This window comes from Serinus canaria, chromosome 4 (genome assembly GCF_022539315.1).
Source record: "Serinus canaria isolate serCan28SL12 chromosome 4, serCan2020, whole genome shotgun sequence".
Taxonomy (NCBI): domain Eukaryota; kingdom Metazoa; phylum Chordata; class Aves; order Passeriformes; family Fringillidae; genus Serinus; species Serinus canaria.
In genome coordinates, this window is record NC_066317.1 from 12,485,427 (window position 1) to 12,500,572 (window position 15,146).

A 15,146-nucleotide genomic window follows, 5' to 3' on the forward strand; every position below is an offset into this window, starting at 1 on the left:
TGAGATGAAACTGCGGCTGATCTCGGCCAGGCCCCCGCGCACTGGGGGAACCTCGCGCCTCGTGAAGCCAGCTGACATTTGTCTTTTAATTGTTCACCGTGCTGTCCGTGGCAGCGATCCAGAGGTTAGCTATTGAATCTCTTCCTAAAAAGTCCTGTCTTGGAGGAGAGGGAGCCCAGCCGGCTTTGGCTTCCAAAACATGTCCCGAAAAGGGGGGCCGTGAGTTCGTGTGAATCCCCTGCTCTTTCTTCCAGAGCCCCAGACAAAACCAGCCTAACCAAGCGGACAGCGTTGAGCTCTTTTCCCTGCGATTCCACTTTGACGGTGCCAACTGCAACTGGTGGCCAGCTGGGTCTCTGTGCAGAACTAAATTAACTGGAAAGCCTCAGCCGGTGCTGCGGTGAACTGGAAAAGGGGCCGGGGACCGCCGGAGCACTCGCGGCAGCTCGGGGGCATTCGGGAGGGCGCGGGCAGGGGCCGGGACCGGGCTGCTGGAGAGCGGGGCCGGCGGAGTGGCAGCCGGGGAAAGGGGCTGAGGGTGTGAGGGAGGAGACCCCCGGTAGGGCTCCGGAGGGTCCCTGCCCCGGTGATCCGGACCCCGCGGTATTTTGATTTCTCTCCCGCCGTCCCGCAAAACCCGCGGGGATATGATAACGGCGTGAGCCGGCAGGGCAGCGTCAGCTCTCTAGGAAACGACCGGCCTTTCAATTCCTGCCTTTACAACTAGTCGGGAAAGATGGGGGTGGAAGTGTCGGTGGACGATGGGCACCCCCCGGTCCCCCGGCCAGGGAGAGCCGGGGCAGCCGCGCCGAGGCAGCGGCAGAGCGCCGGGCTCGTTGCCTACTCCCGGCCCCGGCATTGTGGAAGCCGAAAGAGAACTAAAACCCTGCTCTATCTTTTTTTTTTTTTTTTTCTTTTTTTTTTCTTTTCTGTTTAGAAAATTATTCCCAAACAGAATTATTTATTTATTTCCTCCAGAATAACTGTCCCTTTTTCCCTCTCCAATGAGCGATTCTCTGTTTTGCTTTGCTGGTCCTTGGGAAGAAAAAAAAAAAAAAAAAGTGATTGTTTCTGGACTGTTTAGATATGGAAATCATCGCGTCAGATAATGAGTTTCAATTTGAACCAGTTCTGGTATTGGGTCTATCTATTTGTTCTAGAGACTTAGCCGGGCTCTTATTTTATCCGCTGTTTTCTTCTTGGAAAGCGGTTTATTTCCCATAATAATGGTAATACTCTGCCGTTAATAAAGCCCTGCGTCGCCCGCCTCTGAGAAAGTTGAAACATCCTAATTTAGAATGAGCCGAGCCTCTCCAGTGGTCGGGTGGAAACTACCTGCCCGCTCACGTCCCCAAACAACCAGCGGTTTATTTTATTTGTATCCTTCTTGAGCTCCCACCGCAAAATAGTCAACTTTCAGTCTTTAAAAAAAAAAAAAAAAGTGCCAAACAACAAAAGTCTTCAAACAAACGAAATGACAACAAAAACCCTACTACTGAGAGTCAACAAAAGACCAAGAAAATGATATCTTCTCTTTTTTCCCTCCCCTTTTCCGTGGTTTCATTATATAATCTCTGATAATCTCATTTTATCGGTACCCTTTAGTGAAGGCAGCAGACGTCTTTAAACTGGTTTAATTGATTTATCGTTTTGTTGTTTTGTTTGTTGTTTTTTTTTAACAGAAAGTGCATTACATTTAACTGGTCTTGCAAAGGGCTTTTCTTCTCTTTACAAACCGAATTATTTTTAATATAAATTAATAAATGTTAAGATGCTATATCACGATATATCATCGTTATTAGCTTAAAAAAAAAGAAAAAACAATTTACATTCTCTAGTATTCCGTATAATACAAAAGAAAACACACTTTAAATTCAAATACAGCAACTAAATGAATTTTATACTTTGACTGACAGTGTAAATTCCCACCAGCTACTTTTTCAACGCGAGGTTGATTGGAAACTGTGTAAATGAGAGCAAACTCTGTCCCTCCGCCCCCTCCCTCAGCCCCCCTCCCCCCGTCCCTTGCACGACGACCGCCACAGAAAGTGTTTCAAAAATACTAATAAATAGCACGCGGGGCCGCTGCAGTTTCGGCCCGAGGGAAGGACCGGTGGCGGCCACGGCCGGCTTTTCCTCGGCGGCCCCGCCGAGGCTCCTGCGGTGCCCCCGGTGCTGCCGGAGAGCGCGGGGCGGGCAGGACTGCTGTGCCCTCGGCCCCCGCTGTACAAAAAAAAAAAAAGAATGTATATTACATTTTAAATATTCACAGTAAGGAACGCCTATGGTCGCAGTGACTCACGGTTTATTTACAAAGAGCCGGCAAAGACGCGGCCGCCGCACGGCCGGGAGCGGGGCCGGGGGTCGGGCCAGCCCCCGTCGCTCCCCTCCGCCCGCCACCCTACAACAACGCGCGGCGCGGGGTAGCGGGCGCGCCCGCCGGGGCCCGCAGTCCTCTCTGCTCTCCCTCCGGCGTCTCCTCCTCCTCCCGGGCGCGTAGAGTCTAGAAAAATAGATCTGTACATCTCCAAAAGCGGCGGCGGGCGAAGCAGGCTAGACGGAGGCCTCCCCCTCCGGGGGATGCAGCAACAGCCCGCCGCCCCCCGGCTTGTGTTTCTTCAGGAGCTGCGTTATCTTCTCATCGTCCGAATTAGGGTCCAGGGGCTTGTTGTAGTCATCGTCCTCCTCCTCGTTCTCCGAGGCGCCCTTCAGCCGCTCCGTCTCCGAGTCCTGCTTCTTCTTTGCCGTCGCCATCTCCGCCGCGTGCTTCTTCCGCCACTTGGTCCGTCGGTTCTGGAACCAGACCTGCCCCCGCCGCCACCGTCACCATCACCGGCACGGCCACCTGCGGCGGCTGGACCGGCCCGCTCCCATCCCGCTGCCCTGTCAGTCCCCATCCCCGGCGCGCGGCAGCGATTTCCGCTTTGCCGCCCTTTAAGCAATTTCCCCACAACGAAAGCGGCCGATCCCCGCCGCACCGCGCTTCCGGCAGCGGCCGACACACGGCCCGGCGCGGGGCCCCCCCCAGCGTGGGCCAACAGCCGTCCCCAGCTCCCTCGAGTCTCGCGTCGGGCCCGGGCGGCTCCCTGCCATTCTGCCTGGGGCGCGGAAACATACATTTGGGCTGATTCCTTTCCCAGCCCCCCTGCCCCGCCAGATGTATTTACTCTCCGGCAGGGCGCTGCCAGAGGAGGGGGACACTTTCATTGTGGAAGCTGCAATAATTTATTCGCAGCCATCGGGACATATTTGCTGTGACAAAGGAGGCTCAGCAGATCAGACTGAAAGCGTGAGGACCGCCGAGGGGCCCCTCTGGCCCAGTCCACCAAGCAAATGCATCTGCATGTTCTCGGGGATCTCACCCCGCTCTCCCAACCCCTCACACCTCCGCTTTGCCCAAAGCACAGAGTTTTTAACTAAAACATAAGAGTGCGGGTGCGGCAGTGAGACACCCTAATATCACCCTTTCCCCAGCTTTCCCAGAACGCTGGCCACCCCCATGGTGTTCAGAGCTTCTCAGTCTTGCTTGGATTTGTTTGGTTCAATTTGATTGGTTTTTAAAATGCTTTAAAACAACCTTCTCGGCCCCGCAGTAAGGCAATAAGGGGAGAAATGCCAGTGGTTGCCGGGGAAGCCCTCACCGTGTGCCCGCTGGCTCGGCAACGCCAGCTGGTTCAGACGGGACCCCATTTCCGCAGTGGGGCCCTTTTGTCCCCCGCTCCTCCAGCTCCGCACCACTCGGTGCGTGAGCCGTTGCTCTCACCTTTACTTGGCTCTCCGTCATCCCCAGGGAATAGGCCAGCCGGGCTCGCTCCGGGCCCGCCAGGTATTTCGTCTGTTCAAAAGTCTTTTCCAGAGCGAAAATCTGCTGGCCAGAAAAAGTGGGTCTTGTATGTTTTCTCTTTCCGTCCTTATCCAGCAAAATTGAGCCTTGATCTGGCGAAGGGAGGGGGGGAGAGAAAGGGAAGGCAGGGACAGACAAGTTAATCTACGGATTTGGGAAAGCACTTCACTCTCAAGCGGCCCCAGGGGACGGAGGGGTCTCTACGCGGGGGGTGCGTGTGTAAGAAAACTACTGCCTAAGCCAAGCGACGGCTCAGGCCTTTCTGCTCTGCCTGATTATTTTTCCTTTAAGGATCAAAAATCTGAGCGAGCAAATGATATTTTTTTTTTAAAAAGCCGCGGCCGGTGCGAGCGGGTGGTAGCAGAAACTCCTGCTCGGGGAAAGTTTGTGAGCGCCCCTAAAGCCAGCCCCGGCCCCAAGAGTCTCCAGCAGCCACGGCGGCAGCGCGGCCAATTTCCCCTCGGAGGGTTTCGCGTTTCGCGGGCGATAATGGGTGACATATTACAGAGTTTTGCGCTGCCTGAGGGGTCGGAGAAAGCAAAATGAACTTAAGAAACGAAAACAAAAGAAATCGAGGCAAAGCCAGCCCCCTCGGCTACGGCCGGGCCCTGGGTGGAGGGGCAGGAGGGTCTCACAGCGATACCAGGGCGCGGGGACTCCCTAGCACGGGGAGCGGACTCCCACCGGGGCTCCCCGCGCCCTCTCCCCCTTGCTGCACCGCGACGCTCGGTACTCACGGGGGGCGCAGGCGAGGCGGGCGTCCCTCCAGGGCGGGCTCTGCATCACACCCGGCCAGAAGATAGGCGTCCTGCCGGGCAGTTCGGCCAGCGGCTTGGGGTAACGCCCGGCGGCCACGGCGGCGGCGGCGGCTGCGGCCCCAGGGCTGAAGTACAGGGCGGGCGGCGGCGGCGGCGGAGGGCTGAGGCTGCCGAAGCGGGGCAGCCCGGCCAGCAGCCCGGCGGGCGCCGCCGAGGAAGCGGAGGGGGAGGCGGAGGCGAGCGCGGCGCCCGGCAGGGGCATGGAGGGCCGGCTGAGGATGTCGTTGATGCCGTGCGGAGTGGCGGCCGAGAGCTGCGGCGGCGCCGTGCCCAGCGCCGAGAGCCCGCCCGCGGCGGCGGCGGCAGAGGCGGCGGGCGCCTTGAGGCCGGGGGAGCCGAGCGGCGGCGAGGGCGAGGCGGAGGCGGGCGAGGCGGAGGCGGAGGAGGAGGAGGCGGGCCCGGCGGGTAGGGGGTACGCGGGGTACAGCGGTGCCTTCATCTCGGCCATGCTGTGCAGGGCTGCCAGCGGCGGGCTGCCCAGCAGGAAGGCGCCCTGCCGGGGCGCGCCGTCCATCTGCCCCAGAGCCAGCATCCCCGTGCCGCCGCCGCCGGCCCGGGGCGGGGGGCCCGTACGGCCCCTAGCGCCGCGGGGCCCCGGCGGCCGGCCCGGGGGTGCCTCCCGCACCGACGACGCGCATCCAGCCCACGGGCCCCGCCGCCTCTAGCGGGGAGCTACACGGCCGAGCGGCGGCCCCGCCGTCCCGCCGGGCATCGGGGCTGCGCCTCGGCGGACGCTGCCGGGGCGGAAAGCGGCGGTGCTGTCGGACGGCGGCTGTACGCGTGTGTCTGCGCAGCGGCCGTGCGCCTACACTGATAGACCTCCGCTCCCGCTGCCCGCCAGCGGCCGGGGACTCACAGAGGCACGGGGACTGCGTTCGCCGTCCCTGCCTCCTCCCCGGCGCCCAGCATCCCTCCCGGGGCGGTTTCTGTCGGCTGCTGTCGGGGCTGCGGGCGCGGCTCGGGACGCACTGCCGCGCCGCCCCGCTCCCTGCCTCCTTTAGCGGGGGCACGGCCGGCAGCGGGCGCGGCGGCGGCGGCGGCGGCGGAGGGGCGGGGGCGGGGCGGCAGCCGGCCCTGCCCACTCGCGCCGCGCCCGCCCTGCCACCAACTTCGGGCTCGCCAGGAGCCCCTCTCTTCTCCTGGCTTTTCTTTTATTTTCCCCTCTTCTACCCTTTCCCTCTCTTTTGCCTTTCCACTTCTCTTGCGCGGGGACAGAGGGAGGAGGGCTGTCGGGGCCCTTTACTCAGCGACGGGGCCGCGCGGGCCCTGGGACTGGGCCGGGGGAAACCGTGGGTTACACCAGGTGCGCAGACGGGCGAGGCGCCGAGGGTTTCTCCCTGAGTGCATGGCCTTTTGTGCCTGCTCTTTTTGTTCTGTCGTGTTTCACTGTGTGCTGGGTCTTGTTTGGCCGTGGGACCACTGGGTTTTTCCTTCCCTGGTACGGTGTTATGGTTATATGTAATTGTAATTTATTTTTTGTACAGGGGAGTTCTGTTGCCTGGAGTGGCGAGGAGCCGGGACCGGGGGCAAGAGGAGCACGCGCCGGCGCGGTGGCTAGGGGCCCGCGCGCAGGGAGGAGCGCGGGCGCGCAGGCCAACGAAGAGTGAGCGAGACGTAGCACGCGTCCGGTGTGGCTGGGGAGGGCGGTGAGGATCTGCGGGCGGGAGGCGAGGCGGTGATTGAGGAGGGATTGATGGAGGCGAGGCGAGCGTACGGGTGAGGGACGTTCGGTTGCGGGTACTGGTGACTTCGGTCGTACTTTTCGTGGAGGGCGGCTGCGTCGTGCGGTCGGTATTAGTGCGGGAGGAGCGAGGGCGTGATGTGGCGGGCTTTCTGGCGTCTGAGGGCGGTCTAAGCTTTCTATCTGGGCTGGATGGTGAGGCTATGAGGTCTCCCTCTCTTATACCACGTGCTCTCCTCTGTTCTACTCTCGTTCTCCTTCGCTATAGGTACCCCTCATCTGTCTCCCTCTCTCGTCTAGACACTTTCGTCTCTCTTTTCCCCTCTCTTTCTCCCTTTCTCTCTCTCTCTCTGTCTTTCTGTCTCTGTTCCTTGGGAGCGACTCCAGTGAGCAGAGCCGCCCGAGTCCCGGTCGGGCCGGGCCTGCCCCGCGTTTCCTTGGGATGCGGGTGGTGTGAACTGACTCGGCCCTTCCAGTACGCCTCTGGACCATGTGGATGCTCTCTGTCCCCGCTGGAACAGGGTGTTGCTGCCACCGGGCCCGGCCCCTCCGGCCCCGGCACTGCCCGGTGCTGTACACCCAAAGGCCCCGGAAATAGCGAGCCCCCTGGACACTTGTGCCCAGCACCCCCGGCTGCTCACGGCAATTGCCGTAGCCTAAGGCTGCAAGGGAAAAAAAATCCTATTTGTCCCCTAAAGAGCATTCCACGGAAAAGTGATGCAAAATCACCCTGAACAATTTTTACCCTGTGCTGTCTGTGCCCGTGTGTTGTACCTGTGGGGAACTCTATTTTCCTCGAGCGTGGAAAAACGGGATAATGTGAAAAATAATTTTATTTTAATTACGAATCTTAGCTAAAGCGGAGGCACGTTGGTCCTCTACCTGCAACGATGTTTCCTTCTATTTCTAAATAATCCCTTGTTGCTCTGAATTGGTTTAGTTTAAATTATAAATCTGCTGAATACACTTGGAGAAAGGGCGCGTAGGATCTTGCCTCGCCTTAACTTTGGCACAGCCACACGAAGGGCACCTCCGGGAAGCTCAAGTTAAATCTCCGAGTCTAATTTTTTTTTCTTTGTCCTCTTGTCACTTCGCAAATATTCTAAAAGAAAAACCAAAAATAGTGCTTTCCTGCTGGTTGCAGAGGAGCCAGCGAGCTCCCGGCTCCGCAGTCCCGCACGGCCGGCTCCGCAGCCCCGGCCGCGCCCAGGCTTAGCCCCAGCAGCGGTCGTAGAGAGGGGGGAGCCGCTTCTCAAGGAGACCGATTTGCATTTGAATTAGGGGGGGGAGAAATGGTAAACCGCTTTTGTAAGTGCTGAGGCAGGCGCGGAGCGGCCCCGCTGCGTGTCCAGCACCCAAGGGAGCCTCTTTTCCTCCCTCCTGCAGAGGAGACGGTGCGGGGGCAGGGGCTCTCCCCCGGCCCGGACTCACTGCCTCCCTCCTCGCAGCGCCCCGAGGGAACTCTGCCAGGGCCAGGCATCGGCAGCGGCGGCCACTTCGGCCGCTGGTCTGTGCTGGCGCGGGGGAAGTGTACCCTGAGCCCGCAGCGCGGTCCTGCCGGGCTGGCCCGAGCTGCGGTACCGCCCGGGGCTGTGCGGGCAGCGGGTGCTGCCAGCCTCGCGCTCGGTCCGACGGTACCGGCGATACCGGCCCTTTCCCCTCGCTCCGCGCCTCTATCCCGGCCCGGCAGGGAGTTCGCCGTCCGGCGCCTCTCGGCTTGTTTTCTAGCGGAAGCAAAACAAAACAATCCCTCCAGCACAAGAGCTTTTCCTCCTTTTCTACTGTAAGAAACTGATGGCATATTGAAAAAACGAGTGTTTATTTGGGGGTCTCCTCATGCTTCTTCCCTAACGATAGCATCGCAGGTGGGATGGCGCCCATAGGGCTGCCCCTGCATGAGAAACGGATTCAAAAGCAGACGCCAGAATTACCTTCTCTCTGTCTTTAAGAACCGAAATATTCGAAAATATTAATATTTGGTTCCTTTTCCATACCAAACTTCTGTTTTCCCTAAGCTAGGGCAGTCAGTCCCTAAGCTAAAGTAGTGAGGCAAAGTAACTCGGGAGGCAGCCGGGGCTGGGCTGCGCCGCTCAGTAGCTGAACAGCGGGTAGGGGACACCGTGAGTACCCCCAAGCAGCGGTGGGGGTGAAAGCCACCCCAGCAACAAATTTCACTAACAGGACGAGAAAGCCGCAGCCTGGAAACGCTGCAGCCGAAGTACTCCTTGAGCAGATGGCATTACTGACCAGACCCGCTGCAGCCGGGGCTGCTCACCAATACCCGGCTGCATTTCACCAGTTCCAAGGGGTCTCATCACAAGAGCTTCGCCTCTTCAAATAGAGCAACGACCAAGCCCAGTAATGAAAGAGAGAACAGCCGCCAGGGCGAGCGTGCAGTGAGAGCAGAGAGGAGGAGCGAGCGGCCGGCCCGCGGCCGGGGCAGCGGAGAGCAGGGCCGAGCGGCAAGCCGAAGGATTCAAAGCCGCGAGAGGAGGGCAGCTCCCGCAGAATCCCATCGGGGCCTCGGGGAAGCAGCCCGCAGAGCCCCGGGGACGGCAGGGTAGCAGGGACAGTGGGGGGGGGGGCTGGGGGCAGGGAGGGGCTGAAGTGCGATGGGGAGCCCGGACACCCGGGAAGAATGTAAAGAAGACGTGTGAATGAATTCACAGGTACACAGAAAAAAAAAAAAAAAAAAAAAAAAAAGCTGTTTTGCTCGTTCAAGGCATAGGAAGTACGAGTGCTGGAGCAGCTATGCCTCCAAAATTCACTTCGACCAGAATAGTCCCAGCGTATCTGAAAGGGAAAAAAAACCCCAACCAAACCATAAGGACACCTAAAATTAAAAGGTCGAACGTGCTTTGGCATTGCACGATCAGATGTTCTTCAAGCTGACGAGACAGAACCCGCACTGCAGCATCGTGCCGCCTGCGGGGTCCAGCTGCGCGCGGGGTGCTGCCCTCGAGGGAAGGGCTGCTCTGCCCCACCGAGCTCTTCCAGCCCTCAACAGCAGAGACAGCGAACGCCACCTTGCCCAGCTTTTTCCCTAATAAGTCATCGTGGCTGTGAGAGAAGCCTGTCTGAACTAAATGAAGCAGTCACTTTATATAGCAAATAAAATATTTTGCCACTACCATATGTTCCTCATTGCAAGCAAGCAGCCGGTTACTTTCTTAAAGAGGTGGATAGGTATATAGACACCTTTTTGTTGTAGCAGCAATGTAAAGCCACTGAATCATTTGCTGTCTGCCCTACATCGTGGGAAGGAGCAGAGCCAGGAAAGCATAATGTTCTTCTGGGCGCTAATTCGAACTCTTAATCAAGATCTGATTACCAAAAAGGAAGACAGAGCATAAAAACGCTATAAAGATTGAATTTTTTTTCTATCTTGGCCATAACTCACCCCATAAATGTGTCCATTATGACATTCACTTCAGCAGGAAAATTGTGATGTTGTTGCAAGATTCCCTACAGCAGAGCTGCTGCCAATGATGATGAATAATCTCGGTCCATATGCTAGCTCTATACATCTCAACAGAACTAGCCTGCTCTCATCCTCTTTCTGCTTCCTCAAAACCACGGAATATTTGAAGAACAGGAAAAGTTAATTAAAAATAGTTAATAGGTTAATCAGACTTGGTCTTATATTTATCTAATGCAGAGCACTGATTCTTTAGTGATGTAGCCTGAGGCATTACCACGAGCCAAGAAAATGAATCAGACTTTTAATGGAGATGTGGAAACGGAAATTTCTTGTAAGACTACAAAATTGGACGCCAATAATACACTAAAATGTAATAAATTTATCATTAAAATTCCACGCATGAAATGCCATCCTGTGTCCTCTTGCTAGGCGATAAACTGAGACAAAGCTGGCCAGAAAAATTTTCAGGAGACGGGCCTTTGGGTACATCTCACCTGTATTTTAGCATTCTTGTTCCAGAGTGTCTGCCCGCAGACCTCTGGGGACAGCTTAGATCAGAGGCGTAACTTCGCGTGAGATCCCACTGCGGACTCCCTAGGTTGCTCTTCATAGTGCCAAGGATCATGAAACGCTGCCAGCTCTCTCTCTGGGGGTGTGCTGAAGTCGCCCTAGCACTGGCACCGCTCTGGGTTACTTACTTGTTCTGACCGCGCAGGAATGGTTTGTGCGGGGAGCGGCTTTCCCTCTCCAGCGGGTGGCGGATGCTGCGAGCTCTGCCTTCCGCGGGGGCTTCCAGTCACTTCTGAGGACACGCTCTCGTCACTTTGCCGCGCTAACGCTGTGGTCCGCGCATTCTGTCCGAATTTCTCTTTGCATTTACACTGAAGCGTATCCAGAGTAACTGGGAGCGGGGGCTGAGACTGAGTGGGAACAGGACACGGTCATTGCCTTTTAAAAACAGTTTGAAAGAGGAGGGTGTTGCAGGCTGCTGCCTGCACCCACCTCTGTTACCACTTCAACATTTCTTTCGCTTTTCTTAAGTGAAATGCTCAGGCATTTTCCGTATCCTCAGGAAGGCAAAATATTTTTCTCGTTTCTGGAACATTGAGAATATTTGCTGCTGAAGCGGAGTAGTTACTTTTACTTTTGATTTGTCATCGTTGGTTCAGCCTGACCCCTGCTGGGGGAAGCTAGGAGGAGAGGATTACAAATGCAGAGTGTCTATCCAGAATCCACAGGTTCACTGGAGACCATTCCTGGCGCAGTCCTGCTCCGAGACCCATTCCTACCCCATGCCCTGCTCAGGCTCTTCCCACACTGCATGCTTCCCTCTGGGCAATACAAGCCTTATCTGAAGTTTTTCCAGCTTCCACCTCCAGAACCTATCACCATCTCCACTGTTACACTGCATTGCACAAACATCACATATTGATTTAATGTGACCACAGCGGTCTGCTGCAGGTGCACCCACCCCTCTGTTGGCATCCTGGCTCCAAAGCCCTGCTAGCAACAGCCCTGTGGTATTACTGATTACCTGCCCTCCATCTATCCTAATTAGTGCACAACAGATTTATTAACATTCCCATATTTGTGTATTCCCCTGTGGTGCTACTAAAAACTGCAGCCAGCACAGATGTGTCCATGATGTGACCTGGCACTCAGACAAGGCATTTCCCTCTAACTTGCTAAGGACTGATGTCCTTGTGGTAGGGATGGCCCATCTCTCCATCTGGGAGCAGCAGCAATGGGACTGCTGCTGCCTCTGCACACCTCAGTCTGTGGTGTGATGGCTGGTGAGAGGCCTCCTTCATTTCCAGCTGGGAATTCTGTGGGGACTGGATGCATGTAGCTGATCAGCCTCAGGCAGAGAAACTATTTTGGAAACCCACTGCTAACAGTGATGCCAAAGTGTACCTGTCACAGGCCAGGTGTGCAACAGCAGGGGCAAGAAACACTGGTGCTCCATCTCCTTCATCTTTACCTAAGGTCTGTGAAGGTGCCACTCTTCCAAAGTTACCTTCCTTTTCTCTTCTTTTGAACATTGCTACACAGAAACTTCCCACTCTGCAGTGTGTGTGCATATGAGATGTGGATAAAGACATCAGTTTAAATCCAACAGAAGTTCACCCATCATCCCCCAGCCCTGGCTGACCAGCTGAACCTCCCAAACACTTGCAGGGCAGTGAGTGCCTCCACAACTGCTGGATATGGATCCAGGCACTGTCCTGGCATCCACATGAGGTATTTCTTGATGTGGATAACCACATATACTCTATGGCTAAAACTAATGTCTGCTTTTACTTCGGTTCCACATTTGCAGCAAAAATGTATGGAAATCTAATTGGCAAAGCTGGAGCTTTTATGCAGTTTCTTTCACTCTCTGAGACAAATATATGTACACGAGGCCATCGCTGCTATTGATCTTTAAGCAGCCCCACCATGGAAATCAGCAGTGAGAGCTTTGCTTAGGAATTGTTGGCACAGGGTGGTCCAGTATCAGGGAACTGAAAATCATTAAACTGATGGTCTAAATGGGGGTGGGAGGGGGAAAGCAGTGGCGATGGCTGTCATTATGTGCATAATTTTATGATTTTTAGAAAATCATATTTCAGCATTTTCCATCACATCAAAGGCTGACAGGGCTGCATTGATTAGCAGATTCAGCCCAAAGGATGGAGAAAACCACTGATAGCGGTGTACTTCGTACCACGACTTTGTTTAAGAAAAGATCTTGCTTTCTCCGTTTCAGTTTCAGTGTAACCGAAACGAGCCGAGGAATGTCGGCGGTGTCAGGAGCACTGGGAGCTCTGGGAACGGGGCTGGGACGCGGTGCGGCTCGGGGAGCGCCCAGCGATTCTGGGGCTGGTTCCGGCGCTGCCGTGCTCGCTCCGGCAGCTCCACCTAGCGAGGAGCGCTCGCCGGCGGCTGAAAAACACAGGAAGGTACAAATCTATTTGTGCAGTCAGGAAAGAGAGTGTGCGTCTGCCTGCCCCATGCCAGTGGTGGCTGTTGTGCAGTAATGGAAGGGGCAAGAGCATCTCCCTAGATGGGTCAGGGCTGGAGCTTCCACTGGTGCTTTTGGTGTACAGAATTCCTGCCTGTGGAACAGAACAGCCTGGAGCAGAACAGCCCGGCAGGACACTGAGCAGCAGGAAAGAGTTACTTCCCTCCCTCCCTCTCTCTCTCAGAGGTGCGGTGCCATCCAGCCATGCAAACTCCAGCTCACTGGCCCCAACAGCAGCTTGGGGGTTTGTTAAAGGTAATTGTGAGTGCTATGCCATAGACTGACGGGATGTGGTGGCTTCTGTCAGGCTCCACCCCATTCTCTGGCAGTGAAGATGAAGTGCTACACACGACAGGGGCAGCAGGCTCACAGCTGGGGATGACCCCGTGCAGGGAAGCACAGGATGGCTGGACAGGCTCACCAGGGTGTGAAGGAGCTGCTGAGGAAGCAGGAAAACCGCTGGTCAGATTTTTCTGTAAGAAGCTGAATCCTTAGGGGAACTGTTCAGTGTTTTAGGGTTTTTTCCCCCTTGCTTTTTCCTCTCTAGTGAAGGATCAGAAATGTAGACCACTAAGAAGCCTGCATCCAAAAGGGACAGTTTCCCACTGTGAGAGTTTGAATCCCAATTCTTGCCTCAGTTTGTAGAGCAATGTCAAGAACTCCTGGGATAAGCATACTGCTCCTTCTTGCCTGACAGAGGAAACTGTCATTTTTCTACATGTTTCTCAGTCCTCTCTATCAGCTCCTGCTTTGATTACATTCACACTTTCCTTTTCGACTCTACAACCAGTGATGTCAAGTCATGTTGTGCAGCTTGCATGAACCTCTAGTGGCACTGGGGACAGGACAGCAGGGAATTCTTGGTGGTAATAAGATACACAAGTAATTTCTTCCAGTACTATCTTTGGCTATGTGTCACGAGGGCATGAAGGATGCTGTTCAGAAAGAATTGTGTTGGTACAGCAGCTGGTTAAAACTGAGTCTTCTTGTGCTGGCAAACAGGAAATGTATTTAGTTTCCAATTACATGAAAAAATATTACGTGGATCAAAGAGTGAGTGAGCCTGAAGATATGGTTCTGGACTTCTTTCTCTTGTTTTGGCTTTACACTGCAGGCTTTAGGTAAGCAGACATTTGTCTGGCACAATAGAAGCAGTAGAAACCCACTTGCTGTTGTTGCTTTCCATTCCCACTTTGGTCCTGCTCTTCTGGCAGTAGCTGACAAAGGACAAGCCAGTTTGCTCACAGACCCCAAAAGAGCTAAAAATGCTAAAAGGTGGAACTGATTCCTCTTTTGAGCAACTAGTACCCATTCCTCCTGGTGCTACAGACCCCTCCTTCACTGTGATAAAGGCAGGTAGCCAGCTGGGGGTCTTGGGGGACAGGCAACACAGATGGAGCCTTGATGCCTTTGCCCATTTAGCACACAGAGCAAGTCTCTAGAAGAAGCTTTCCAGGATCAAGTGCTTTTCAAATAAATCCAGCATTTTCAGGTAAGAAAAAGAGGAATAAGAAGAACTTCCTGGGAGATGCTTCTGCATGTGCTGGTGACTTAGGAAAAAGAGAAGTGAGATCAGAAATGGGAGTGCTGTGGCATATATCCAAAAGTCACTGGTCAAGATTTATTGAGAAGCTTTCAACCACAAACCTGGAAACACAGAGAAAAAAAGAGAATAGGCCATAAGTGTCTGTCTTTTGTTTGTCTTGACTCTTCAGCTATGGGGAAGATACTTCTCTCAACAGGTATCCCCCTAGCAAAAACCTCAGGATCTCATGTAACACAGTTCCAGTCCACAGGGTTTGGAAAAAGATGGAAAAGATGTATAACCTGCTGGTAATTTCTAGGGTATTTTTACAGCTATACCACTGGAAGGTAATTTTCAGAGAATGCTCCCAAGTGAATATGTAGGAACACCTTTGTAAAGTACAAGATGTACTTCAGTCTGAAGACTATCACAGCAAAGTGGCAGCAAACCAAGACTTTACAGGCCAACCTTTGCAGATTGTGACTGTAACACTTGGCTTAATTGCATCCTGTCGGCTGCTCACCCCTTATAAAATACACTCTGAGTGGGCCATAATGATCCTCCTGTCCCTTGAGATAAGATAGTTAGATGGTATTGCTGGCAAAACAGAGTGATATTTCATAAACTGCTAAAAATCAATGGTGATATGCCTGATCATACCTTAGATGAACTTTTCTCATGAACTGAAATGTAATAGAGTGGGTAATACAGGAGCTCAATTAAATGAAATTATATGAAACTTATTGAAAATGACACAGAGGAGGGGAGCAAATCCAGTGACAGAGATCAGAGACAAGTGCAAGCTGTGCTCTGAGCACCACAAATCCAGTAAACAGTAAAAACCTCCCGTGGA

The 15,146-nt window shown here is 54.6% G+C and overlaps 1 protein-coding gene across 1 annotated transcript; it reads right to left on the minus strand.

The window, feature by feature from the left end:
- Positions 1-2,462: 2,462 nt before the first annotated feature.
- NKX6-1 (NK6 homeobox 1) lies at positions 2,463-5,194 on the minus strand. Its single transcript, XM_030239328.2, has 3 exons — positions 4,582-5,194; positions 3,764-3,936; positions 2,463-2,805 (listed from the first exon to the last, which is right to left on the minus strand). Exons 1-3 carry the CDS (start codon positions 5,192-5,194, stop codon positions 2,554-2,556), a joined length of 1,038 nt encoding a protein of 345 aa, XP_030095188.1. The 3' UTR covers positions 2,463-2,553.
- Between the last annotated feature and the right edge of the window lie 9,952 nt (positions 5,195-15,146).

Coding starts and splice junctions, on each gene's coding strand:
- NKX6-1 (XM_030239328.2), bottom strand. CDS start 5,194: ATGCTGGCTCTGGGGCAGATGGACGGCGCGCCCCGGCAGGGCGCCTTC. Junction 3,937..4,581: donor CCGCCTCGCCTGCGCCCCCC/GTGAGTACCGAG, acceptor TCCCTTCGCCAG/ATCAAGGCTCAATTTTGCTG. Junction 2,806..3,763: donor TGACGGAGAGCCAAGTAAAG/GTGAGAGCAACG, acceptor CGGCGGGGGCAG/GTCTGGTTCCAGAACCGACG.